We start from the raw sequence: 25,507 nt of genomic DNA, 5'->3' as shown, positions 1-25,507 counted from the left end.
ATAGGGATGTAAAAATGCAAGTTATTGCAAACTTTTGGATGTGGCATAACTCCGTCTATAACAGCCACTAAAAGCCAGTCTCTCTTCATAAACATATAAGCTTATAATCATGATGAATACTAATCAATTTGAAACACATACAAGCTCATTCGTTGTCCCTAATTATGACCGCTGTCCATGGTGCTGAAATGAAACTGGTACCGTTTTCCAGCTAAACAGAGCAATTCTAGACTGCATTTGGGGATTTGTGGGTGGGGAGTTTTTGAATGTTAGGTCGCAGAACATTAAAAACTCTCAGCATTCAGATATCAGATGTAAACGGCAACAGTCCGCATTTCGACCAAACCCCTTCAGAGTTTTATCTTGTAAAAAAATAACATTGTTGTTCATACAGAACATAGTGCACAACCAAGTTGAATTAAATTAAATTTACGTAATAAGCATTATTTTTTAGAAGACTGTTAACTGTAGTATTTTGCGTTTTTTTTCCCAACGTATCAAGAGTAATTCGATGTACATTTTATTTGCCACATAAAGTGAACAACTTGATGATGTGTCTACATGCTTTAAATTGGGTAGATGCATTTTTAAATTAGAGTATAACAGTCTTAGTCCTACTTTCTCAATGACCTCTAGATGTCAGTATTACATTGGTAAACCAAAGGAAATCTCGTCCCTCCCCTCATAAAGCTTTCGTTTGCCCCCTGAGAAAAAGCAGAAAAAAAGATTTGAATAGAGCTCGCCACTCGACCGAATTGTACTGTGCTATATGTAAATATGCACGCAGTGGGTTTGATATAGACTTTTATTGCCGTTACGGATTTTTGTGTATTAATGTGTTGTTGGAAAACAATGGCGATCGAAAGACACACTAGAAGAAGGTTCTGCTCATGGATTGCTTTTCATTTGGCTCTAGTGTTGTTCGTCGGAATACGGGCTTTGGCAGAAATAAGATACTCTATTCCAGAGGAGGTAAACGATGGAACTGCTGTTGGAAATGTTGCGAAGGATCTTGGCCTTGATATCACCTCTTTGTTTGGCCGACGATTCCGCGTTGTTTCTGAATCTAAGGATGCATTTTTTGAGGTAAACCAGAACAATGGGGCTCTGTATGTCCATAAGAAAATCGACAGAGAGGAGCTCTGTCAGGGCAGCGGTGCCTGCGTAATGGAGCTAAAAGTGATAGTCGAAAACCCGTTGGAAATACACTACGTAATTGTAGAAATTACTGATGTAAATGATCACTCTCCTAGCTTTCCAGAGAACGAACAAAGATTTGAAATAGCTGAGCACACACTACCAGGAAGGCGATTTCAACTGCACACTGCTCGTGACCCCGATGCTGGAATTAACTCTATTCGTACATACACTTTGACGGTCAATGAACATTTTGAAGTAGAAATCCGTCAAAGCGATGAGGATAAAATACCGTTTTTAGTGCTGAAGAAATCGTTAGACAGAGAACAAAAGGACAAACACACACTACTGGTTACAGCAGTTGATGGAGGCAAACCTCCAAGATCAGGGACACTAAATGTTTCCATTATTGTTCTTGACAGTAATGATAACCGTCCGATATTTAGTCAGGAGATTTATCAAATTGAAATACAAGAAAATGTTCCAGTCGGTACTTCAATATTTCAAATGAATGCGACAGATCCCGATGAAGGCACCAATAGCGAAATTGAGTACAGCCTCGGAAATACTCTGAAGAAAAAAGTCTATGACATTTTTGAATTGGACAAATTAACCGGAGAGATTAGAGTTAAAGGAGCAGTGGACTATGAAGAAAACGACGTTTATAAACTGGATGTTGAGACATCCGATAAAGGAACACCTCCACTGACAGGTGAGTGTAGAGTTATTATAAAGATAAAGGACGTTAATGATAATCCACCGGAAATAGAAGTGACATCACTGTCAAATACAGTGTCTGAAGACTCAAAACCTGGCACAATGATTTCTCTTATCAGTTTCAAGGATAAAGACTCTGATGTCAATGGAAAAATTATGTCGATCATAACCTCCGACGTGCCATTTGAGTTAAAGCCCTCCTATAAGGAGAACATTTATTCAGTTGTCACGAAGGGATTTTTGGATCGAGAGGAGGTGTCACATTATGAAATAACAATAAAAGCCACCGATTGTGGTGAACCTCCCTTATCTACTTTCAAGACCCTCAGTATTCAGATATCAGACGTAAATGACAACAGTCCACATTTCGACCGAAATCCATTACAGTTTTATCTGGTAGAAAATAACGTTGCTGGAGGGTCGATATTCTCTGTAAGCGCAACGGACAATGATTTGAATGACAATGCAGCTATTTCATATCATATAGAGAGAGGAGGGAGTCAAAATGACATAATGTCTTTTCTCAATATACATTCTGATAATGGACACATTTCAGCACTAAAGAGTTTTGACTTTGAAACACTGAAAACGTTCCAGTTCCAAGTTGTTGCCACAGATTCTGGAACTCCGTCACTAAGCAGCAACGTCACAGTGAACGTGTTCATTCTGGATCAGAACGACAACGCTCCAGTCATCCTGTATCCAGTCAGCTCTAACGGTTCTGCTGAAGGTGTGGAGGAGATTCCCCGCAATGTGAACGCAGGACACTTGGTGACTAAAGTCAGAGCCTATGACGCTGATATAGGATATAACGGCTGGTTACTGTTTTCACTGCAGGACGTTACTGACCACAGTCTCTTTGGTTTGGACCGCTATACAGGACAGATCAGAACACTTCGCTCATTCACAGAGACAGACGAGGCTGAGCATAAACTGGTCATACTGGTGAAAGACAATGGGAACGTTTCACTCTCAGCAACAGCTACTGTGCTTGTCAAAGTTGTGGAGCCCAAAGAGGCTTTTGCTGCTTCTGATGTTAAAAGTGCAACAAACGATGAGGAGGAGAATAATGTGACTTTTTACCTGATGATAACTTTGGGCTCAGTTTCAACACTTTTTCTCATCAGTATCATCGTGCTGATTGCAATGCAGTGCTCCAAAACCACAGACTATACTTCTAAATATCTGCAAGAGACTAATTATGATGGGACACTGTGTCACAGCATCCAGTACAGATCTGGAGACAAACGGTACATGCTAGTAGGACCCAGAATGAGTATAGGATCTACTATAGTCCCGGGCAGCCATGCAAACACACTAGTGCTCCCTGACAGGAGAAGGACATCTGGAGAGGTAAGACTTTAAAAACAAAGTTTTATACAATGTTTTAAAGCATACGATTATTAGTTTGTGCTTTACTAAAAGTTAGATTTTTATCGTGCCTCTAAAGCCTTTGCCACAGAGAAAGTACAAAACATAACTCGCAACAAACCCAAAAATGTCTTAAGGCTATGTTCATACTTGGTGTCTTTTTGACAAGATAAAGTTGACTAGGGAGCTGTTGTAGTTAAAAAAATAAAATAAAAAAAAGCTGGCAGCGTTTTGGTTCCAATATGCACCCGAGAGCGTCTTTTGTTGCTATAAGACAGCCCGGTCTCATGGAAGTTCGTGTAAATGTGACGTTATTTGAATCTATTGATTCGTGTTCACGGAGACGTTTTTGTCGGTTTTTACATGGTGGACAACACGAAAATGTAAAGTAATGTATTTCAATGGGAAGCATATTTTGTGGCCACAGCACGAAATTGTAGGGAGTAATATAAAAAGCCGAAAATCCGCGTAGGGAGGTGTGTCGGGGTGGTGGATGGGTCAAACAACACAGGACTTTTACCCGGCTTATGGAGCGACCTTTTCGGCCGCCTCCCGGCGTCCTTTCCCCGAGAAAATAATGTGACATTTACACGTAAAAAATAATGTGACATTTACACGTAAAAAAACGAGAAAAACGTCTCCGTGAACAAGAATCAATAGATTAAGAATAACGTGGACATTTACACGAACTGCCGTGAGACCGGGTTGCATAAGAACAGCTACTGTATCCTAGAGCGCCATGTGCTAAAGTTAGATAAAAAAAAAAGCGGTGAGAAAGAGAGAGAGAGAGAGAGAGAGAGAGAGAGAGAGAGAGAGAGAGAGAGAGAGAGAGAAGAGAAAGAGCGGTACCGGTACATTGAAGAAAGCGAGTTCCCTGTACAGGGACTACCCGGTCATATCATATAACTGGCTGTGCTCCGACTCCATTTTTCATTGTTGTTATGGAAACGAAAGGTCTGGCTGCTCCGCTTGTCATCGGTCGGCTGTCAAAACGCGCTTGACGTAGGGCGTTTCTTTTCTTTTTTTTTTTAAAAGTTGAACTTTTTTCAACATCATAAAGACGCCCTGAGCTGCAGAAAAAAAGTCGGCGGTGGCGTTTCAAAAAGCGCTCACGACTTTCTTGAAAACATGGTTTACTCCATATGATAATAATGTAGCAGCTTAAACAAAGACGCCAAATGTGAACACGTGTGTGTTGCTTTTTTGTACGGTTTCTAATAGGTTTATTTGAGTTAATATTATCTTTACTTCATTGTTCATCATACAAAGCGCTTGTTAACATAGAAATGGATGTAAAACTGCAAGTTAATGTAGCCAAATATTTGATGTGGGAAGACAGCATCGTCCATAACAGTCAGTCTGTGATCTCTGCTCTCAGTGTTTTTGGCTTTTGTTCAGGCACATACGCACTCAAAACCATGATGGATACTAATCAATGCGAAATACATAAAATAGCTAATTCTTTGTAAAGAGGGCAGTCTTTCCCATGATTACGGCAGCTGTCCATGGTGTTGATATTGGCATGTTCCTGTTTTCGTTCCAAAAAGAGTAGTTTGCATTTGGGAATATGTGAGACGTGAGTTTTCTAACAAAACGTTTCAATATGTTGCAGTGTTTCTGTTGAGTTGTTTGGCAGTATGCATGGCTTTTGATATTAGAGGGAAAGGCTGGGCGACTACTGGTTTGCTGTCCATGGTGCTGAAACGTAAGGACATGCCAAACGTTATTGCAATGTTAAAGAAACACAATAAATATTATGTTTTAATGTGAATGAATAAGCTCCTAGTATGTGCATGTCATCTAAAAGAATGCATCACTTCAAACTTTGCATATGTGGTATGTAATATGTAGTAAAATTTGTTCTTAGAAATTACCTCTGGGTGTCACTATTAGGCTACATCGGGAAACCAGAGACGACTTTGTCCCTCCCCTTTCAATGCTTTTGTTTCCTGCTGAATAGAGCAAGTAAGGTGTTTGAATCAAGCACACCAGCCGACGAAGTCACGCTTAATATTTTTGCAAATATGCGATATTCAGCGTGTTGGACATAAATAACTGTTTGTCGAAGTAACCGGATCCTGTCTGCATATGTGTTGTTGGATAACGATGGGGACCGATACAAAAACTCGGACAAAGGACTGCTCCTGGTTTGCTTTTTATTTGGCTCTACTGCTGCTGTTCGGAAAACAGGCTTTGGCTCAGATAAGATACTCTATTCCAGAGGAGGTACAAGAGGGAACTGTTGTTGGAAATGTTGCGAAGGATCTTGGCCTTGAAATCACCTCTTTGATTGCTCGACGGTTCCGTGTTGTGTCTGGAAGTAAGGACGCTATCTTTGAAGTAAACCAGAATAATGGGGCTCTGTACGTCCACCAGCATATTGACAGAGAGGAGCTCTGTCAGGGCAGCGGTACATGTCTAATGGAGCTTAAAATCCTTGTTGAGACCCCGTTGGAAATACACTATGTAATTGTAGAAATCACTGATGTAAATGATCACTCTCCTAGTTTCCCTGAAAGAGAACAACGATTTGAAATAGCTGAACACACACTGCCAGGAAGGCGATTTCAACTGCACACTGCTCGTGATCCCGATGCTGGAATTAACTCTATTCGTACATACACTTTGACGTCTAATGAACATTTTGAAGTAGATATCCGTCAAAGCGATGCGGGTAAGATACCGTTTTTAGTGCTGAAGAAATCGTTAGATAGAGAACAAAAGGACAAACACACACTACTGGTTACAGCAGTTGATGGAGGCAAACCTCCAAGATCAGGGACACTAAATGTTTCCATTATTGTTCTTGACAGTAATGATAACCGTCCGATATTTAGTCAGGAGATTTATCAAATTGAAATACAAGAAAACCTTTTAATAGGCACTTCAATATTTCAAATGAATGCAACGGATCTCGATGAAGACAATAATGGGGAAATTGAGTACAGTCTCGGAAAAACATTGATGCGAAAAGTGTATGATATTTTTGATTTGGATAAATTAACTGGAGAAATTAGAGTTAATGGAGTAGTGGACTATGAAGAAAACGACGTAAATGAACTTAACATTGAGGCATCCGATAAAGGAACACCTCCACTGACAGGTGAGTGTAGAGTTATTATAAAGATAAAGGACGTTAATGATAATCCACCGGAAATAGAAGTGACATCACTGTCAAATACAGTGTCTGAAGACTCAAAACCTGGCACAGTTATTTCACTACTTAGTGTGACAGATAAAGACTCTGGTATCAATGGAAAAATAATATCGAGCATAACCTCAGACGTGCCTTTTGAATTAAAGCCCTCCTATAAGGAGAACATTTATTCAGTTGTTACAAAGGGATTTTTGGATCGAGAGGAGGTGTCACATTATGAAATAACAATAAAAGCCACCGATTGTGGTGAACCTCCCTTATCGACTTTCAAGACCCTCAGTATTCAGATATCAGATGTAAATGACAACAGTCCACATTTCGACCAAAATCCATTACAGTTTTATCTGGTAGAAAATAACGTTGCTAGAAATTTTATTTTTTCTGTAAGCGCAACAGACAATGATTTAAATGACAATGCAGCTATTTCATATCATATAGTGAGAGGAGGGCATCAAAATGACATGTCTTTCCTAAATGTAAATTCTGATAATGGTCACATTTCCGCACTAAAAAGTTTTGACTTTGAAACACTGAAAACATTCCAGTTCCAAGTTGTTGCCACAGATTCTGGAACTCCGTCACTAAGCAGCAACGTCACAGTGAACGTGTTCATTCTGGATCAGAACGACAACGCTCCAGTCATCCTGTATCCAGTCAGCTCTAACGGTTCTGCTGAAGGTGTGGAGGAGATTCCCCGCAATGTGAACGCAGGACACTTGGTGACTAAAGTCAGAGCCTATGACGCTGATATAGGATATAACGGCTGGTTACTGTTTTCACTGCAGGACGTTACTGACCACAGTCTCTTTGGTTTGGACCGCTATACAGGACAGATCAGAACACTTCGCTCATTCACAGAGACAGACGAGGCTGAGCATAAACTGGTCATACTGGTGAAAGACAATGGGAACGTTTCACTCTCAGCAACAGCTACTGTGCTTGTCAAAGTTGTGGAGCCCAAAGAGGCTTTTGCTGCTTCTGATGTTAAAAGTGCAACAAACGATGAGGAGGAGAATAATGTGACTTTTTACCTGATGATAACTTTGGGCTCAGTTTCAACACTTTTTCTCATCAGTATCATCGTGCTGATTGCAATGCAGTGCTCCAAAACCACAGACTATACTTCTAAATATCTACAAGAGACTAATTATGATGGGACACTGTGTCACAGCATCCAGTACAGATCTGGAGACAAACGGTACATGCTAGTAGGACCCAGAATGAGTATAGGATCTACTATAGTCCCGGGCAGCCATGCGAATACACTAGTGCTGCCTGACAGGAGAGGGACATCTGGAGAGGTAAATATTTTTTAAATTATTCACACTATTAAATTGCAGGCAATACGTTACAGAAGAAGATACATATTGTCATTACTTGGTTTTCGATACTGCTGGTGTGGAACTGTGCTGCCCATGGTGCTGAAATTCAGTTTTTTGTGTACATTTTTTTGGCATTACAATTAATGGCAGGTAGACCTAAGTGAATTACCCCTGTTCGATCACCGGTGTTCTGAATACAGTTTGTATTAGTTAAGTATCCTTATGTCCAGCCCCACGTTTTGTTTTATTCTAAGTGACTTAATAGTGTTTACAAAATAGTGCTGTGGAGCAGATTTACAATGTGTGCCTCCTGTTCTATCATGCCTCAATTACTTTACTCCCGACATCATTTGAAGTCGACGAGGTCACATGTCGTTTAACAATGCATGCAACTGCAGGTGTTATTGTTTGTCTTCATCAATTGTCCAATAACTGCATACCTGAGTTGCACGCTTATTGGGCGTTTTTGCGAAACATATACATTTTGTTACACTTTCTGGAGGCGGCAGACTTAAGCATGCTCCACAGAGGGAGACCATGGGTGACGTTTTAATCAACTCATTGTATGTCCTTTAGCGCTGGATTATGGGCATCATGAAGGCATATAGACGTCGATTGTATTAGAGAAGAATGTAGTGAAGTAAAATACTTAGAATGATGTCGTATTATAGCCCACTGGTCACATGGTGTCAGTGTGGCATAGATAATGGCTGTGCTGCTCATTCAGCACAGGCCCTGCCCATCTCTGGATCATGTCTTATGGAGGTGGTATGCTGACGGAGTACACACTGTAGGCTATAGCAATATGAATAGTAGTTAATATTTATATGTAAAAGCTTATGTTTGAGAATCGTGAAATGGATCTAATCATACTTGGTCGATAAGCAACTGAATCACTGTATTTGCCTAAAAGAAAGCCTTTATTTTTTTGCTTCAAAATGGGAGAACGAGGACAAAGGCACCGAGTGAACTGCTGGTGGGTTGCCGGGATTTTGTTGCTGTGCTTTGGGAAACGAATCTGGGCTCAGCTTAGATACTCTGTTCCAGAAGAAGTACAAGTGGGATACCCTGTTGGAAATATTGCCAAGGATTTAGGGCTTGACCTTAGCACTTTGACAGACAGGCGGTTTCGTATTGTTTCGGGACCCAACCATGCTCTGTTTCAGTTAAATCAAAACACTGGAGTGTTGTATATTGGAAAAATTACGGACCGCGAAGAGCTATGCGATGGAATCAAAGTTTGTTTGATAAACCTGAAAATTGTTGTAGAAAGCCCACTGGAAATACATTACGTTGGCGTTGAAATAACAGATGTTAATGACCATTCACCGACTTTTCCAGAAAACGAACAACGACTGGAAATAGCAGAGCATACTCCTCCAGGTACTCGTTTCCAAATTCATGCAGCTAGAGACCCTGATGTCGGTACACAGTCAGTCCGGTTATATAAGTTGAGCTCAAATGATTTTTTTGATACTGAAATCAGAGACAGCGAAGAGGACAAGATACCGTTTTTAGTGCTTAAAAAGTATTTAGATAGGGAGCAAAAGGCAGAACACCGTTTGGTGTTAACGGCTCTTGATGGAGGCAGTCCGTCGAAATCTGGGAGCCTTAATTTAATTATTACCGTGCTAGATGCAAATGATAATCGCCCTGTGTTCAGCAAAGATATATATACCGTTTCATTAAATGAAAATGCCCCGATAGGAACTCTTGTTATACAATTAAACGCTACAGATTTAGATGATGGTTTAAACAGCGAAATTGAATACACGTTTGAAAAAACACAAAAGAAAAAAGTGCATGACACATTTGAATTAGATAGCGTCACTGGTGAGATTCGAGTGAAAGGAATAGTGGACTTTGAGGACACAGAAATTTACAGACTAGATCTGCAGGCTTCAGATAAAGGCCATCTACCTTGGACGGCCGAAAGTAGAGTTGTGATAAACATAAAAGATGTGAACGATAATCAGCCAGACATTGAAGTAACATCATTGTCCAATGTAGTCCCGGAGGATACAAAGCCTGGCACTGTTATCTCCCTCATCAGTGTTACGGACAGAGATTCTGGGGTTAATGGAAAAGTTATTTGCAAAATTTTGGACAATGTTCCGTTTGATTTGACGCCATCCATTGAAGAAAACATGTACTCTCTTGTCACAAAGGGGCGTTTAGACCGAGAAATTGTGTCCCATTATGACATCACAATAACAGCTACTGATTGTGGTGAACCTTCACTTTCCGCTGTTAAAACCTTGAGTGTTCAGGTGTCAGATGTAAATGACAACAGACCACTTTTCAGTCAGAATCCATTTGAACTTTATTTGGTAGAAAACAATGCCCCGGGGGCATCAATATTTTCTGTAAGTGCTGCTGATAATGATCTGAATGAAAATGCAGCAATAGCATACCACATTGTGAGAGGTAATGGGCTGCATCGTGATATAACATCTTTCCTAAATGTAAATTCAGACAATGGACAGATTTCCGCGCTAAAAAGTTTTGACTTTGAAACACTGAAAACATTCCAGTTCCAAGTTGTTGCCACAGATTCTGGAACTCCGTCACTAAGCAGCAACGTCACAGTGAACGTGTTCATTCTGGATCAGAACGACAACGCTCCAGTCATCCTGTATCCAGTCAGCTCTAACGGTTCTGCTGAAGGTGTGGAGGAGATTCCCCGCAATGTGAACGCAGGACACTTGGTGACTAAAGTCAGAGCCTATGACGCTGATATAGGATATAACGGCTGGTTACTGTTTTCACTGCAGGACGTTACTGACCACAGTCTCTTTGGTTTGGACCGCTATACAGGACAGATCAGAACACTTCGCTCATTCACAGAGACAGACGAGGCTGAGCATAAACTGGTCATACTGGTGAAAGACAATGGGAACGTTTCACTCTCAGCAACAGCTACTGTGCTTGTCAAAGTTGTGGAGCCCAAAGAGGCTTTTGCTGCTTCTGATGTTAAAAGTGCAACAAAGGATGAGGAGGAGAATAATGTGACTTTTTACCTGATGATAACTTTGGGCTCAGTTTCAACACTTTTTCTCATCAGTATCATCGGGCTGATTGCAATGCAGTGCTCCAAAACCACAGACTATACTTCTAAATATCTGCAAGAGACTAATTATGATGGGACACTGTGTCACAGCATCCAGTACAGATCTGGAGACAAACGGTACATGCTAGTAGGACCCAGAATGAGTATAGGATCTACTATAGTCCCGGGCAGCCATGCGAATACACTAGTGCTCCCTGACAGGAGAGGGACATCTGGAGAGGTAAGACATTTAAAGCAAACGCCAACAAATACTGCTCTTTGCTTGGTTGTGATTGCTGTGCGTGGTGCTGAAACGCTTTGGCTTTTCTGTTTCTGTTAAGAGACTTTGAGGAATCCTTGCTCTGTTTAAAAATACTTTGTCAGTTTGTGTTTGACAGTCGTGTCTCTAAATTCTAACCAATAATGTATTGGGAGGTATGAAGTTAGCAGTGGTGGTACGTAACTAAGTGCATAAACTCAAGTAGGCTACTGTAATTAAGTACAGATTTGAGGTACTTAACTCCACTACATTAATCTGACAGCTTTAGTTGCTAGTTACTTTAAAAAATAAGCTTTTTGCACACAAAACACATGTCGTTTATAAAATACGATGTTTTATTATAAATTCAACTACCCAACAATATATAGACCTAAGTCCAGCTGAAATGATTAGACGATTAAACACAGAACTGTTTTGATTGTTTCCAGTTTCTAAATGTGAGGATTTTTCTGCATTGAGTACTTTTACTTTTAACACTTTAAGTACATTTTCCTGATGATACATACATCATTTTACTTAAGTAATGTTTTCATTGCGAGTATTTTTACTGTGTGATATTAGTTCTTAAGCAAAGCATCTGAATACTTCTGCCACTACTGGAAGTTGGTGGTGTTTCTTTTGGGCTATATTGTTTAAATACTATGCTACATATGCAAATACAATAGAGAGAAAGAGAGAGAGAGAGAGAGAGAGAGAGAGAAGGGGGTGTCCAATTTTGTTTTGCTGTATAAAACATAGTACTGTTGCAGAAGATACACTAATTTCATGACAAGAATATTTGGACAAAATATATACAGTATATCCTTGAATGTGTAGTATTTTACGTTAATTTAATGACCTTCGGGTGTCACTGTTACATTGGGAAACGATAGAAGACTTTGTCTGTCCCCTCAAAAAGCTTTTGTTTGCCATCTAGTGACGGGCAGGCATTTGAATCAAGCACGCCAGACGCTGGATTCAGGTTGTACAATTTGTAATCATGCGATATACAACGGGTTGGATATAAATATTTTTTGACGCAGTAACTCCTTTCATTATTTTACACTAAGTTGGAGTAACGATGGGGAGAGACAAACAAAGTCGAACGAGGGAGAAGTGTTTGTTTATCTTTCATATAGGGCTACTGCTTTTTTTCGGAAAACAGGCTTTTGCTCAGATAAGGTACTCTATTCCAGAGGAGGTGAAAGAAGGATCTGCTGTTGGAAATGTTGCGAAGGATCTTGGCCTCGAAATCACCTCGTTAAGTGACCGACGGTTCCGTGTTGTGTCTGGATCAAAGGAGACATTTTTTGAGGTAAACCCGGACAATGGGGCTCTGTACGTCCATAAGAAAATCGACAGAGAGGAGCTCTGTCAGGGCAGTGGTGCATGTCTAATGGAGCTTAAAATCCTTGTTGAAAACCCGTTGGAAATGCACTACGTAATTGTAGAAATCACTGATGTAAATGATCACTCTCCTAGTTTCCCTGAAAGAGAACAACGATTTGAAATAGGTGAACAAACACTACCAGGAAAGCGATTTCAACTGCACACTGCTCGTGACCCCGATGCTGGAATTAACTCTATTTGTACATACACTTTGACAGCAAATAACCATTTTGAAGTAGATATCCGTCAAAGCGATGAGGATAAAATACCGTTTTTAGTGCTGAAGAAATCGTTAGACAGAGAACAAAAGGACAAACACACACTACAAGTTACAGCAGTTGATGGAGGCAAACCTCCAAGATCAGGGACACTAAATGTTTCCATTATTGTTCTTGACAGCAATGATAATCGTCCAATATTTAGTCAGGAGATTTATCAAATTGAAATACAAGAAAACGTTCCAGTCGGTATTTCAATATTTCAAATGAATGCGACAGATCCCGATGAAGGCACCAATAGCGAAATTGAGTACAGCCTCGGAAAAACTCTGAAGAAAAAAGTCTATGACATTTTTGAGTTGGACAAATTAACCGGAAAGATTAGAGTTAAAGGAGCAGTGGACTATGAAGAAAACGACGTTTATAAACTGGATGTTGAGGCATCCGATAAAGGAACACCTCCACTGACAGGTGAGTGTAGAGTTATTATAAAGATAAAGGACGTTAATGATAATCCACCGGAAATAGAAGTGACATCACTGTCAAATACAGTGTCTGAAGACTCAAAACCTGGCACAGTTATTTCACTACTTAGTGTGACGGATAAAGACTCTGGTGTCAATGGAAATATAATATCGAGCATAACCTCAGACGTGCCATTTGAGTTAAAGCCCTCCTATAAGGAGAACATTTATTCAGTTGTTACGAAGGGATTTTTGGATCGAGAGGAGGTGTCACATTATGAAATAACAATAAAAGCCACCGATTGTGGTGAACCTCCCTTATCGACTTTTAAAACTCTCGACATTCAGATATCAGATGTAAATGACAACAGTCCACATTTCGACCAAAATCCATTACAGTTTTATCTGGTAGAAAATAACGTTGCTGGAGGGTCGATATTCTCTGTAAGCGCAACGGACAATGATTTGAATGACAATGCAGCTATTTCATATCATATAGTGAGAGGAGGGAGTCAAAATGACATAATGTCTTTTCTCAATATACATTCTGATAACGGACACATTTCCGCACTAAAGAGTTTTGACTTTGAAACACTGAAAACGTTCCAGTTCCAAGTTGTTGCCACAGATTCTGGAACTCCGTCACTAAGCAGCAACGTCACAGTGAACGTGTTCATTCTGGATCAGAACGACAACGCTCCAGTCATCCTGTATCCAGTCAGCTCTAACGGTTCTGCTGAAGGTGTGGAGGAGATTCCCCGCAATGTGAACGCAGGACACTTGGTGACTAAAGTCAGAGCCTATGACGCTGATATAGGATATAACGGCTGGTTACTGTTTTCACTGCAGGACGTTACTGACCACAGTCTCTTTGGTTTGGACCGCTATACAGGACAGATCAGAACACTTCGCTCATTCACAGAGACAGACGAGGCTGAGCATAAACTGGTCATACTGGTGAAAGACAATGGGAACGTTTCACTCTCAGCAACAGCTACTGTGCTTGTCAAAGTTGTGGAGCCCAAAGAGGCTTTTGCTGCTTCTGATGTTAAAAGTGCAACAAACGATGAGGAGGAGAATAATGTGACTTTTTACCTGATGATAACTTTGGGCTCAGTTTCAACACTTTTTCTCATCAGTATCATCGTGCTGATTGCAATGCAGTGCTCCAAAACCACAGACTATACTTCTAAATATCTACAAGAGACTAATTATGATGGGACACTGTGTCACAGCATCCAGTACAGATCTGGAGACAAACGGTACATGCTAGTAGGACCCAGAATGAGTATAGGATCTACTATAGTCCCGGGCAGCCATGCGAATACACTAGTGCTGCCTGACAGGAGAGGGACATCTGGAGAGGTAAGACTTTAAAAACAAGCATACAATTATTTCTCAGTGCTTTAATCAAAGTTTGCTTCTCATCATGTCTCTCAAGCTGTTACTACAGAGAAAAGTACCAAATATAACTCGCAACAAACTCAATTATGTCTTACGTGTTTTGCTTTTTTGTACGGATTCTACTAGGTTTGTTTAAGTTAATATTATCTTTTATTTCTTGTATCATGCAAAGTGCATGCTAAGATATAAAAGGATATAAAAATGCAACTCAATGTAGCAAAGATATTTGATGTGGCAAGATAGCACCGTCTATAACACTCACTGTGCTTACTACTCTCAGTGGTGTGTATCTTGTTAAAATATATACATATCATAACCATGTTGAAAATTAACACATTTGAAATACAAAAAAGAGTTCATTCTTTGTATAGAGGACAGTATTTCCAGTGATTACGGCAGCTGTCCATGGTGTTGAAATTAAAATGTGCCCGTTTTCTAGCTGTATTCGGGAAAATGTGAGAATTGAGTTTTCTAACGAAACGTGTGAATATGTTGCAGTGTTTCTCTTGAGTTTTTTGGCATTATGCATGGGCATAGTTTTGTTAATACTTCACTTTTGATATTATAGGGAAAGGTTGGGCGACTACTTGTGTTTTCTGTCCATGGTGCTGAAACGCATGGACATGTCAAACAGTAATGCAATGTTAAATAAACACAATAAATATTATTTTTAAGATATTAAAATAAGCATATTGGTACACTGCATCTGCAAGAATGCATCACTTCAAACATTGTATTGTATTCACTATGTAGTAAAGTTTGTTCTTAGAAATTACCTCTGGGTGTCACTATTACATCGGGAAACCAGAGACGACTTTGTCCCTCCCCTTTCAATGCTTTTGTTTCCTGCTGAATAGAGCAAGTAAGGTGTTTGAATCAAGCACACCAGCCGATGAAATCACGCTTAGGATTTTGCAAATATGCGATATTCAACGTGTTGGACATAAATAACTGTTTGTCGAAGTAACCGGATCCTGTCTGCATATGTGTTGTTGGATAACGATGGGGACCGATACAAAAAATCGGACAAAGGACTGCTCCTGGTTTGCTTTTTATTTGGCTCTACTGCTGCTGTTCGGAAAACAGGCTTTGGCTCAGATAAGATACTCTATTCCAGAGGAGGTACAAGAGGGAACTGTTGTTGGAAATGTTGCGAAGGATCTTGGCCTTGAAATCACCTCTTTGATTGCTCGACGGTTCCGTGTTGTGTCTGGAAGTAAGGACGCTATCTTTGAAGTAAACCAGAATAATGGGGCTCTGTACGTCCACCAGCATATTGACAGAGAGGAGCTCTGTCAGGGCAGCGGTGCATGTCTAATGGAGCTTAAAATCCTTGTTGAGACCCCGTTGGAAATACACTACGTAATTGTAGAAATCACTGATGTAAATGATCACTCTCCTAGTTTCCCTGAAAGAGAACAACGATTTGAAATAGCTGAGCACACACTGCCAGGAAGGCGATTTCAACTGCACACTGCTCGTGACCCCGATGCTGGAATTAACTCTATTCGTACATACACTTTGACAGCAAATGATCATTTTGAAGTAAATATCCGTCAAAGCGATGCGGGTAAGATACCGTTTTTAGTGCTGAAGAAATCGTTAGACAGAGAACAAAAGGACACACACACACTACTGGTTACAGCAGTTGATGGAGGCAAACCTCCAAGATCAGGGACACTAAATGTTTCCATTATTGTTCTTGACAGTAATGATAATCGTCCGATATTTAGTCAGGAGATTTATCAAATTTCAATAGAAGAAAACGTTGCAGTCGGCACTTCAATATTTCAAATGAATGCAACGGATCCCGATGAAGACACTAATGGAGAAGTTGAATACAGCCTCGGAAATACCTTGAAGCGGCAAGTGTATGATATTTTTGATTTGGATAAATTAACCGGAGAGATTAGAGTTAAAGGAGTAGTGGACTATGAAGAAAACGACATATATGAACTTGACATTGAGGCATCCGATAAAGGAACACCTCCACTGACAGGTGAGTGCAGAGTCATTATAAAGATAAAGGACGTTAATGACAATCCACCGGAAATAGAAGTGACATCACTGTCAAATACAGTGTCTGAAGACTCAAAACCTGGCACAGTCATTTCACTACTTAGTGTGACGGATAAAGACTCTGGTGTCAATGGAAAAATTATTTCATACATATCGAATGACGTGCCTTTTGAATTAAAGCCCTCCTATAAGGAGAACACGTACTCAGTTGTTACAAAGGGATTTTTGGATCGAGAGGAGGTGTCACATTATGAAATAACAATAAAAGCCACCGATTGTGGTGAACCTCCCTTATCGAGTTTTAAAACTCTCGACATTCAGATATCAGATGTAAATGACAACAGTCCACATTTCGACCAAAATCCATTACAGTTTTATCTGGTAGAAAATAACGTTGCTGGAGGGTCGATATTCTCTGTAAGCGCAACGGACAAAGACGTGAATGACAATGCAGCTATTTCATATCATATAGTTAGAGGAGGGAGTCAAAATGACATAATGTCATTTCTCAACATAAACTCTGAAACTGGAGATATTTTGGCACTAAAAAGTTTTGACTTTGAAACACTGAAAACGTTCCAGTTCCAAGTTGTTGCCACAGATTCTGGAACTCCGTCACTAAGCAGCAACGTCACAGTGAACGTGTTCATTCTGGATCAGAACGACAACGCTCCAGTCATCCTGTATCCAGTCAGCTCTAACGGTTCTGCTGAAGGTGTGGAGGAGATTCCCCGCAATGTGAACGCAGGACACTTGGTGACTAAAGTCAGAGCCTATGACGCTGATATAGGATATAACGGCTGGTTACTGTTTTCACTGCAGGACGTTACTGACCACAGTCTCTTTGGTTTGGACCGCTATACAGGACAGATCAGAACACTTCGCTCATTCACAGAGACAGACGAGGCTGAGCATAAACTGGTCATACTGGTGAAAGACAATGGGAACGTTTCACTCTCAGCAACAGCTACTGTGCTTGTCAAAGTTGTGGAGCCCAAAGAGGCTTTTGCTGCTTCTGATGTTAAAAGTGCAACAAAGGATGAGGAGGAGAATAATGTGACTTTTTACCTGATGATAACTTTGGGCTCAGTTTCAACACTTTTTCTCATCAGTATCATCGTGCTGATTGCAATGCAGTGCTCCAAAACCACAGACTATACTTCTAAATATCTACAAGAGACTAATTATGATGGGACATTGTGTCACAGCATCCAGTACAGATCTGGAGACAAACGGTACATGCTAGTAGGACCCAGAATGAGTATAGGATCTACTATAGTCCCGGGCAGCCATGCAAACACACTAGTGCTCCCTGACAGGAGAGGGACATCTGGAGAGGTAAGACTTTAAAAACAAACTGTTATACAATATTTTTACAAGCATACAATTCTTTGTCTGTGCTTTGCTCAATGTTTTCTTTTCATCAGGTCTCTAAAGAAAAGAAAAGTACCAAATATAACTGGCAACAAACTCAATTATGTCTTAAGTGTGTTGCTTTTTTGTACGGATTCTACTAGGTTTGTTTAAGTTAATATTATACTTTATTTCTCGTATCATACAAAGTGCGTGTTAACATAGGAAGGGATGTAAAAAAGGCAAGTCAATGAAGAAAATATTTGTATGTGGCAAGATAGCTCCGTCCATAAGTGCAACTGTGCTCTCTACTCTGTGTTTGTATATACACTTCATAATCATGATGAAAACTAACACATTTGAAATACATAAAAAATAGTTAATTATTTATAAAGAGGACAGTATTTCCACTAACTATGACTGCTGTCCATTGTGCTTAAATGAACATGTTCTGGGTTACAGCCAAAATTGTTATTCTAATCTGTATTTGGGAATTTGCAGGACAGTGAGTTTTTGAAAGTTAAGCCTCAGACCATTACAACTTCTAACCAATAACTGACTGAAAGGTTTGAATATGTGACAGGGTTTCTGTTGGGTTGTTTGGGAAATAAATGCATGGAGTTGTTTTAATACTGAGCTTCTTTTGTTATAGAGGGAAAGGATGTGCACTAGTTGTGTTTCCTGTACATGGTGCTGACACGCATGGACAAGTCAAACAGTAATGCGATGTTAAAGAAACACAATGATTATTATGTTTAAGGTGAATCAATAAGCCTCTTGGCAGGTAAATCGCATCTAAAAGAATACATCACTTCATAATTTGGATATGTAGAGTAAAGTTTGTTCTTAGAAATTACCTCTGGGTGTCAGTATTACATCGGGAAACCAGAGACGACTTTGTCCCTCCCCTTTCAATGCTTTTGTTTCCTGCTGAATAGAGCAAGTAAGGTGTTTGAATCAAGCACACCAGCCGATGAAATCACGCTTAGCATTTTGTAAAATGCGATATTCAGCGTGTTGGACATAAATAACTGTTTGTCGAAGTAACCGGATCCTGTCTGCATATGTGTTGTTGGATAACGATGGGGACCGATACAAAAAATCGGACAAAGGACTGCTCCTGGTTTGCTTTTTATTTGGCTCTACTGCTGCTGTTCGGAAAACAGGCTTTGGCTCAGATAAGATACTCTATTCCAGAGGAGGTACAAGAGGGAACTGTTGTTGGAAATGTTGCGAAGGATCTTGGCCTTGAAATCACCTCTTTGATTGCTCGACGGTTCCGTGTTGTGTCTGGAAGTAAGGACGCTATCTTTGAAGTAAACCAGAATAATGGGGCTCTGTACGTCCACCAGCATATTGACAGAGAGGAGCTCTGTCAGGGCAGCGGTGCATGTCTAATGGAGCTTAAAATCCTTGTTGAGACCCCGTTGGAAATACACTACGTAATTGTAGAAATCACTGATGTAAATGATCACTCTCCTAGTTTCCCTGAAAAACGACAGACGTTTGAAATAGCTGAACAAACATTACCCGGAAAGCGATTTCAACTGCACACTGCTCGTGACCCCGATGCTGGAATTAACTCTATTCGTACATACACTTTAACGTCAAATAACCATTTTGAAGTAGATATTCGTCAAAGCGATGAGGATAAAATACCGTTTTTAGTGCTGAAGAAATCGTTAGACAGAGAACAAAAGGACACACACACACTACTGGTTACAGCAGTTGATGGAGGCAAACCTCCAAGATCAGGGACACTAAATGTTTCCATTATTGTTCTTGATATTAATGATAACCGTCCAATATTTAGTCAGGAGATTTACCAAATTGAAATACAAGAAAACGTTTCAATCGGCACTTCAATATTTAGAATGAATGCAACGGATCCCGATGAAGGCACTAATGGGGAAATTGAATACGGCCTTGGTAAAACATTGAGGCGAAAAATATATGACATTTTTGATTTGGATAAATTAACTGGAGAAATTAAAATTAAAGGAGTAGTGGACTATGAAGAAAATGACGTTTACAAACTCGACATTGAAGCATCAGATAAAGCAACATCACCATTAACAGGTGAGTGTAGGGTCGTTATAAAAATCCTAGATATCAACGACAATCCACCGGAAATAGAAGTGACATCATTGTCAAATACAGTGTCTGAAGACTCAAAACCTGGCACAGTCATTTCACTACTTAGTGTGACGGATAAAGACTCTGGTGTCAATGGAAAAATAATATCGATCATAACCTCAGACGTGCCTTTTGAATTAAAGCCCTCCTATAAGGAGAACATTTATTCAGTTGTCACGAAGGGATTTTTGGATCGAGAGGAGGTGTCACATTATGAAATAACAATAAAAGCCACCGATTGTGGTGAACCTCCCTTATCGACTTTTAAAACTCTCGACATTGAGATATCAGATGTAAATGACAACAGTCCACATTTCGACCAAAATCCATTACAGTTTTATCTGGTAGAAAATAACGTTGCTGGAAATTTTATTTTTTCTGTAAGCGCAAAGGACAATGATGCAAATGACAATGCAGCTATTTCATATCATATAGTGAGAGAAGGGAGTCAGAATAGCATAATGTCTTTCCTAAATGTAAATTCTGATAACGGACACATTTCAGCACTAAAAGGTTTTGACTTTGAAACACTGAAAACATTCCAGTTCCAAGTTGTTGCCACAGATTCTGGAACTCCGTCACTAAGCAGCAACGTCACAGTGAACGTGTTCATTCTGGATCAGAACGACAACGCTCCAGTCATCCTGTATCCAGTCAGCTCTAACGGTTCTGCTGAAGGTGTGGAGGAGATTCCCCGCAATGTGAACGCAGGACACTTGGTGACTAAAGTCAGAGCCTATGACGCTGATATAGGATATAACGGCTGGTTACTGTTTTCACTGCAGGACGTTACTGACCACAGTCTCTTTGGTTTGGACCGCTATACAGGACAGATCAGAACACTTCGCTCATTCACAGAGACAGACGAGGCTGAGCATAAACTGGTCATACTGGTGAAAGACAATGGGAACGTTTCACTCTCAGCAACAGCTACTGTGCTTGTCAAAGTTGTGGAGCCCAAAGAGGCTTTTGCTGCTTCTGATGTTAAAAGTGCAACAAAGGATGAGGAGGAGAATAATGTGACTTTTTACCTGATGATAACTTTGGGCTCAGTTTCAACACTTTTTCTCATCAGTATCATCGTGCTGATTGCAATGCAGTGCTCCAAAACCACAGACTATACTTCTAAATATCTACAAGAGACTAATTATGATGGGACACTGTGTCACAGCATCCAGTACAGATCTGGAGACAAACGGTACATGCTAGTAGGACCCAGAATGAGTATAGGATCTACTATAGTCCCGGGCAGCCATGCGAATACACTAGTGCTCCCTGACAGGAGAGGGACATCTGGAGAGGTAAGAAAACAAAGTGTTATGCAACATTTTTTTACAAGCATACAATTCTTTGTCTGTGCTTTGCTCAATGTTTTCTTTTCATCAGGTCTCTAAAGAAAAGAAAAGTACCAAATATAACTGGCAACAAACTCAATTATGTCTTAAGTGTGTTGCTTTTTTGTACGGATTCTACTAGGTTTGTTTAAGTTAATATTATACTTTATTTCTCGTATCATACAAAGTGCGTGTTAACATAGGAAGGGATGTAAAAAAGGCAAGTCAATGAAGAAAATATTTGTATGTGGCAAGATAGCTCCGTCCATAAGTGCAACTGTGCTCTCTACTCTGTGTTTGTATATACACTTCATAATCATGATGAAAACTAACACATTTGAAATACATAAAAATAGTTAATTATTTATAAAGAGGACAGTATTTCCACTAACTATGACTGCTGTCCATTGTGCTTAAATGAACATGTTCTGGGTTACAGCCAAAATTGTTATTCTAATCTGTATTTGGGAATTTGCAGGACAGTGAGTTTTTGAAAGTTAAGCCTCAGACCATTACAACTTCTAACCAATAACTGACTGAAAGGTTTGAATATGTGACAGGGTTTCTGTTGGGTTGTTTGGGAAATAAATGCATGGAGTTGTTTTAATACTGAGCTTCTTTTGTTATAGAGGGAAAGGATGTGCACTAGTTGTGTTTCCTGTACATGGTGCTGACACGCATGGACAAGTCAAACAGTAATGCGATGTTAAAGAAACACAATGATTATTATGTTTAAGGTGAATCAATAAGCCTCTTGGCAGGTAAATCGCATCTAAAAGAATACATCACTTCATAATTTGGATATGTAGAGTAAAGTTTGTTCTTAGAAATTACCTCTGGGTGTCAGTATTACATCGGGAAACCAGAGACGACTTTGTCCCTCCCCTTTCAATGCTTTTTGTTTCCTGCTGAATAGAGCAAGTAAGGTGTTTGAATCAAGCACACCAGCCGATGAAATCACGCTTAGCATTTTGTAAAATGCGATATTCAGCGTGTTGGACATAAATAACTGTTTGTCGAAGTAACCGGATCCTGTCTGCATATGTGTTGTTGGATAACGATGGGGACCGATACAAAAAAATCGGACAAAGGACTGCTCCTGGTTTGCTTTTTATTTGGCTCTACTGCTGCTGTTCGGAAAACAGGCTTTGGCTCAGATAAGATACTCTATTCCAGAGGAGGTACAAGAGGGAACTGTTGTTGGAAATGTTGCGAAGGATCTTGGCCTTGAAATCACCTCTTTGATTGCTCGACGGTTCCGTGTTGTGTCTGGAAGTAAGGACGCTATCTTTGAAGTAAACCAGAATAATGGGGCTCTGTACGTCCACCAGCATATTGACAGAGAGGAGCTCTGTCAGGGCAGCGGTGCATGTCTAATGGAGCTTAAAATCCTTGTTGAGACCCCGTTGGAAATACACTACGTAATTGTAGAAATCACTGATGTAAATGATCACTCTCCTAGTTTCCCTGAAAACGACAGACGTTTGAAATAGCTGAACAAACATTACCCGAAAAGCGATTTCAACTGCACACTGCTCGTGACCCCGATGCTGGAATTAACTCTATTCGTACATACACTTTAACGTCAAATAACCATTTTGAAGTAGATATTCGTCAAAGCGATGAGGATAAAATACCGTTTTTAGTGCTGAAGAAATCGTTAGACAGAGAACAAAAGGACACACACACACTACTGGTTACAGCAGTTGATGGAGGCAAACCTCAAGATCAGGGACACTAAATGTTTCCATTATTGTTCTTGATATTAATGATAACCGTCCAATATTTAGTCAGGAGATTTACCAAATTGAAATACAAGAAAACGTTTCAATCGGCACTTCAATATTTAGAATGAATGCAACGGATCCCGATGAAGGCACTAATGGGGAAATTGAATACGGCCTTGGTAAAACATTGAGGCGAAAAATATATGACATTTTTGATTTGGATAAATTAACTGGAGAAATTAAAATTAAAGGAGTAGTGGACTATGAAGAAAATGACGTTTACAAACTCGACATTGAAGCATCAGATAAAGCAACATCACCATTAACAGGTGAGTGTAGGGTCGTTATAAAAATCCTAGATATCAACGACAATCCACCGGAAATAGAAGTGACATCATTGTCAAATACAGTGTCTGAAGACTCAAAACCTGGCACAGTCATTTCACTACTTAGTGTGACGGATAAAGACTCTGGTGTCAATGGAAAAATAATATCGATCATAACCTCAGACGTGCCTTTTGAATTAAAGCCCTCCTATAAGGAGAACATTTATTCAGTTGTCACGAAGGGATATTTGGATCGAGAGGAGGTGTCACATTATGAAATAACAATAAAAGCCACCGATTGTGGTGAACCTCCCTTATCGACTTTTAAAACTCTCGACATTGAGATATCAGATGTAAATGACAACAGTCCACATTTCGACCAAAATCCATTACAGTTTTATCTGGTAGAAAATAACGTTGCTGGAAATTTTATTTTTTCTGTAAGCGCAAAGGACAATGATGCAAATGACAATGCAGCTATTTCATATCATATAGTGAGAGAAGGGAGTCAGAATAGCATAATGTCTTTCCTAAATGTAAATTCTGATAACGGACACATTTCAGCACTAAAAGGTTTTGACTTTGAAACACTGAAAACATTCCAGTTCCAAGTTGTTGCCACAGATTCTGGAACTCCGTCACTAAGCAGCAACGTCACAGTGAACGTGTTCATTCTGGATCAGAACGACAACGCTCCAGTCATCCTGTATCCAGTCAGCTCTAACGGTTCTGCTGAAGGTGTGGAGGAGATTCCCCGCAATGTGAACGCAGGACACTTGGTGACTAAAGTCAGAGCCTATGACGCTGATATAGGATATAACGGCTGGTTACTGTTTTCACTGCAGGACGTTACTGACCACAGTCTCTTTGGTTTGGACCGCTATACAGGACAGATCAGAACACTTCGCTCATTCACAGAGACAGACGAGGCTGAGCATAAACTGGTCATACTGGTGAAAGACAATGGGAACGTTTCACTCTCAGCAACAGCTACTGTGCTTGTCAAAGTTGTGGAGCCCAAAGAGGCTTTTGCTGCTTCTGATGTTAAAAAAGTGCAACAAACGATGAGGAGGAGAATAATGTGACTTTTTACCTGATGATAACTTTGGGCTCAGTTTCAACACTTTTTCTCATCAGTATCATCGTGCTGATTGCAATGCAGTGCTCCAAAACCACAGACTATACTTCTAAATATCTACAAGAGACTAATTATGATGGGACACTGTGTCACAGCATCCAGTACAGATCTGGAGACAAACGGTACATGCTAGTAGGACCCAGAATGAGTATAGGATCTACTATAGTCCCGGGCAGCCATGCGAATACACTAGTGCTCCCTGACAGGAGAGGGACATCTGGAGAGGTAAGAAAACAAAGTGTTATGCAACATTTTTTTACAAGCATACAATTCTTTGTCTGTGCTTTGCTCAAAGTTTGCTTTTCATCAGGTCTCTAAAGCCTTTACTACAGAGAAAAGTATGAAATATAACTAGCATCCAACTCAAAAATGTCTTAAGTGTGTTGCTTGTTTTGTACAGATTATACTAGGTTTGTTTGAGTTAATTGTATGTTTTATTCTCGTTTATCATACAACGTGCTTGTTGACATAGAAAGGGATGTAAAAAGGCAAGTCAATGAAGAAAAATGTTGGATGTGGCAAGATAGCTCCGTCTATAACGGCCACTGTGCTCTCTACTCTCAATGTTTGTGCATCTTGTTCACTGATATACATATAATAACCATGATGAAAACTAACACACTTGAAATACATTAAAAAAAGAGTTCATTCGTATTTCCACTGATTGTGACCGCTGTCCATGGTGCTGAAATTAACCTATATTTGCACGTAGAGAGTTTTTGGAAGTTAGGCTTCAGGCCATTACAATTTCTAACCAATAATGAAAGGTTTGTATATGTAACAGGGTTTATTTTGAGTTGTTTGGGCAGTATGCATGGACGTAGTTGTTTTAATACTGAACTACTTTTTAAAGAGGGAAAGGATGTGCACTACTTGTGTTTGCAGTCCATGGTGCTGACGCATGGACATGTCAAACAGTAATGCGATGTTAAAGAAGCAGAAAAGTTAAAGGTGAATGCATAAGCCTCTTGGTAGGTACATGGCATC

General features: G+C 39.9%; 5 protein-coding genes and 1 pseudogene across 5 annotated transcripts; all 6 read left to right on the top strand.

Moving 5' to 3' along the window:
- Positions 1-852: 852 nt before the first annotated feature.
- On the top strand, positions 853-3,219 carry LOC114562409 (protocadherin alpha-8-like). The gene has a single exon (XM_028588788.1). The coding sequence runs from the start codon at positions 853-855 to the stop codon at positions 3,217-3,219; it is 2,367 nt and encodes a 788-aa protein (XP_028444589.1).
- A 2,112-nt stretch (positions 3,220-5,331) lies between these two features.
- Positions 5,332-7,698, top strand: LOC114562408 (protocadherin alpha-8-like). The gene has a single exon (XM_028588786.1). It carries the CDS (start codon positions 5,332-5,334, stop codon positions 7,696-7,698), a length of 2,367 nt encoding a protein of 788 aa, XP_028444587.1.
- Positions 7,699-8,642: 944 nt separating this feature from the next.
- On the top strand, positions 8,643-11,103 carry LOC114562407 (protocadherin gamma-C3-like). Its single transcript, XM_028588785.1, has 2 exons — positions 8,643-10,994; positions 11,095-11,103. Exons 1-2 carry the CDS (start codon positions 8,643-8,645, stop codon positions 11,101-11,103), a joined length of 2,361 nt encoding a protein of 786 aa, XP_028444586.1.
- Positions 11,104-12,093: 990 nt separating this feature from the next.
- Positions 12,094-14,549, top strand: LOC114563141 (protocadherin alpha-3-like). The gene has a single exon (XM_028589949.1). It carries the CDS (start codon positions 12,094-12,096, stop codon positions 14,458-14,460), a length of 2,367 nt encoding a protein of 788 aa, XP_028445750.1. The 3' UTR covers positions 14,461-14,549.
- Positions 14,550-15,489: 940 nt separating this feature from the next.
- On the top strand, positions 15,490-17,856 carry LOC114562406 (protocadherin alpha-8-like). The gene has a single exon (XM_028588784.1). It carries the CDS (start codon positions 15,490-15,492, stop codon positions 17,854-17,856), a length of 2,367 nt encoding a protein of 788 aa, XP_028444585.1.
- Positions 17,857-18,941: 1,085 nt separating this feature from the next.
- On the top strand, positions 18,942-24,875 carry LOC114562404 (protocadherin Fat 4-like; annotated as a pseudogene).
- Positions 24,876-25,507: the final 632 nt, after the last annotated feature.

This window comes from Perca flavescens, chromosome 10 (genome assembly GCF_004354835.1).
Source record: "Perca flavescens isolate YP-PL-M2 chromosome 10, PFLA_1.0, whole genome shotgun sequence".
Lineage (NCBI taxonomy): Eukaryota > Metazoa > Chordata > Actinopteri > Perciformes > Percidae > Perca > Perca flavescens.
The sequence above is the reverse complement of the archived record's forward strand: the minus strand, read 5'-3'. Positions and strand labels throughout refer to the sequence as shown.

What these genes read in the sequence shown, in the direction of transcription:
- LOC114562409 (XM_028588788.1), top strand. Translation starts at nt 853, where the DNA reads ATGGCGATCGAAAGACACACTAGAAGAAGGTTCTGCTCATGGATTGCT.
- LOC114562408 (XM_028588786.1), top strand. Translation starts at nt 5,332, where the DNA reads ATGGGGACCGATACAAAAACTCGGACAAAGGACTGCTCCTGGTTTGCT.
- LOC114562407 (XM_028588785.1), top strand. Translation starts at nt 8,643, where the DNA reads ATGGGAGAACGAGGACAAAGGCACCGAGTGAACTGCTGGTGGGTTGCC.
- LOC114563141 (XM_028589949.1), top strand. Translation starts at nt 12,094, where the DNA reads ATGGGGAGAGACAAACAAAGTCGAACGAGGGAGAAGTGTTTGTTTATC.
- LOC114562406 (XM_028588784.1), top strand. Translation starts at nt 15,490, where the DNA reads ATGGGGACCGATACAAAAAATCGGACAAAGGACTGCTCCTGGTTTGCT.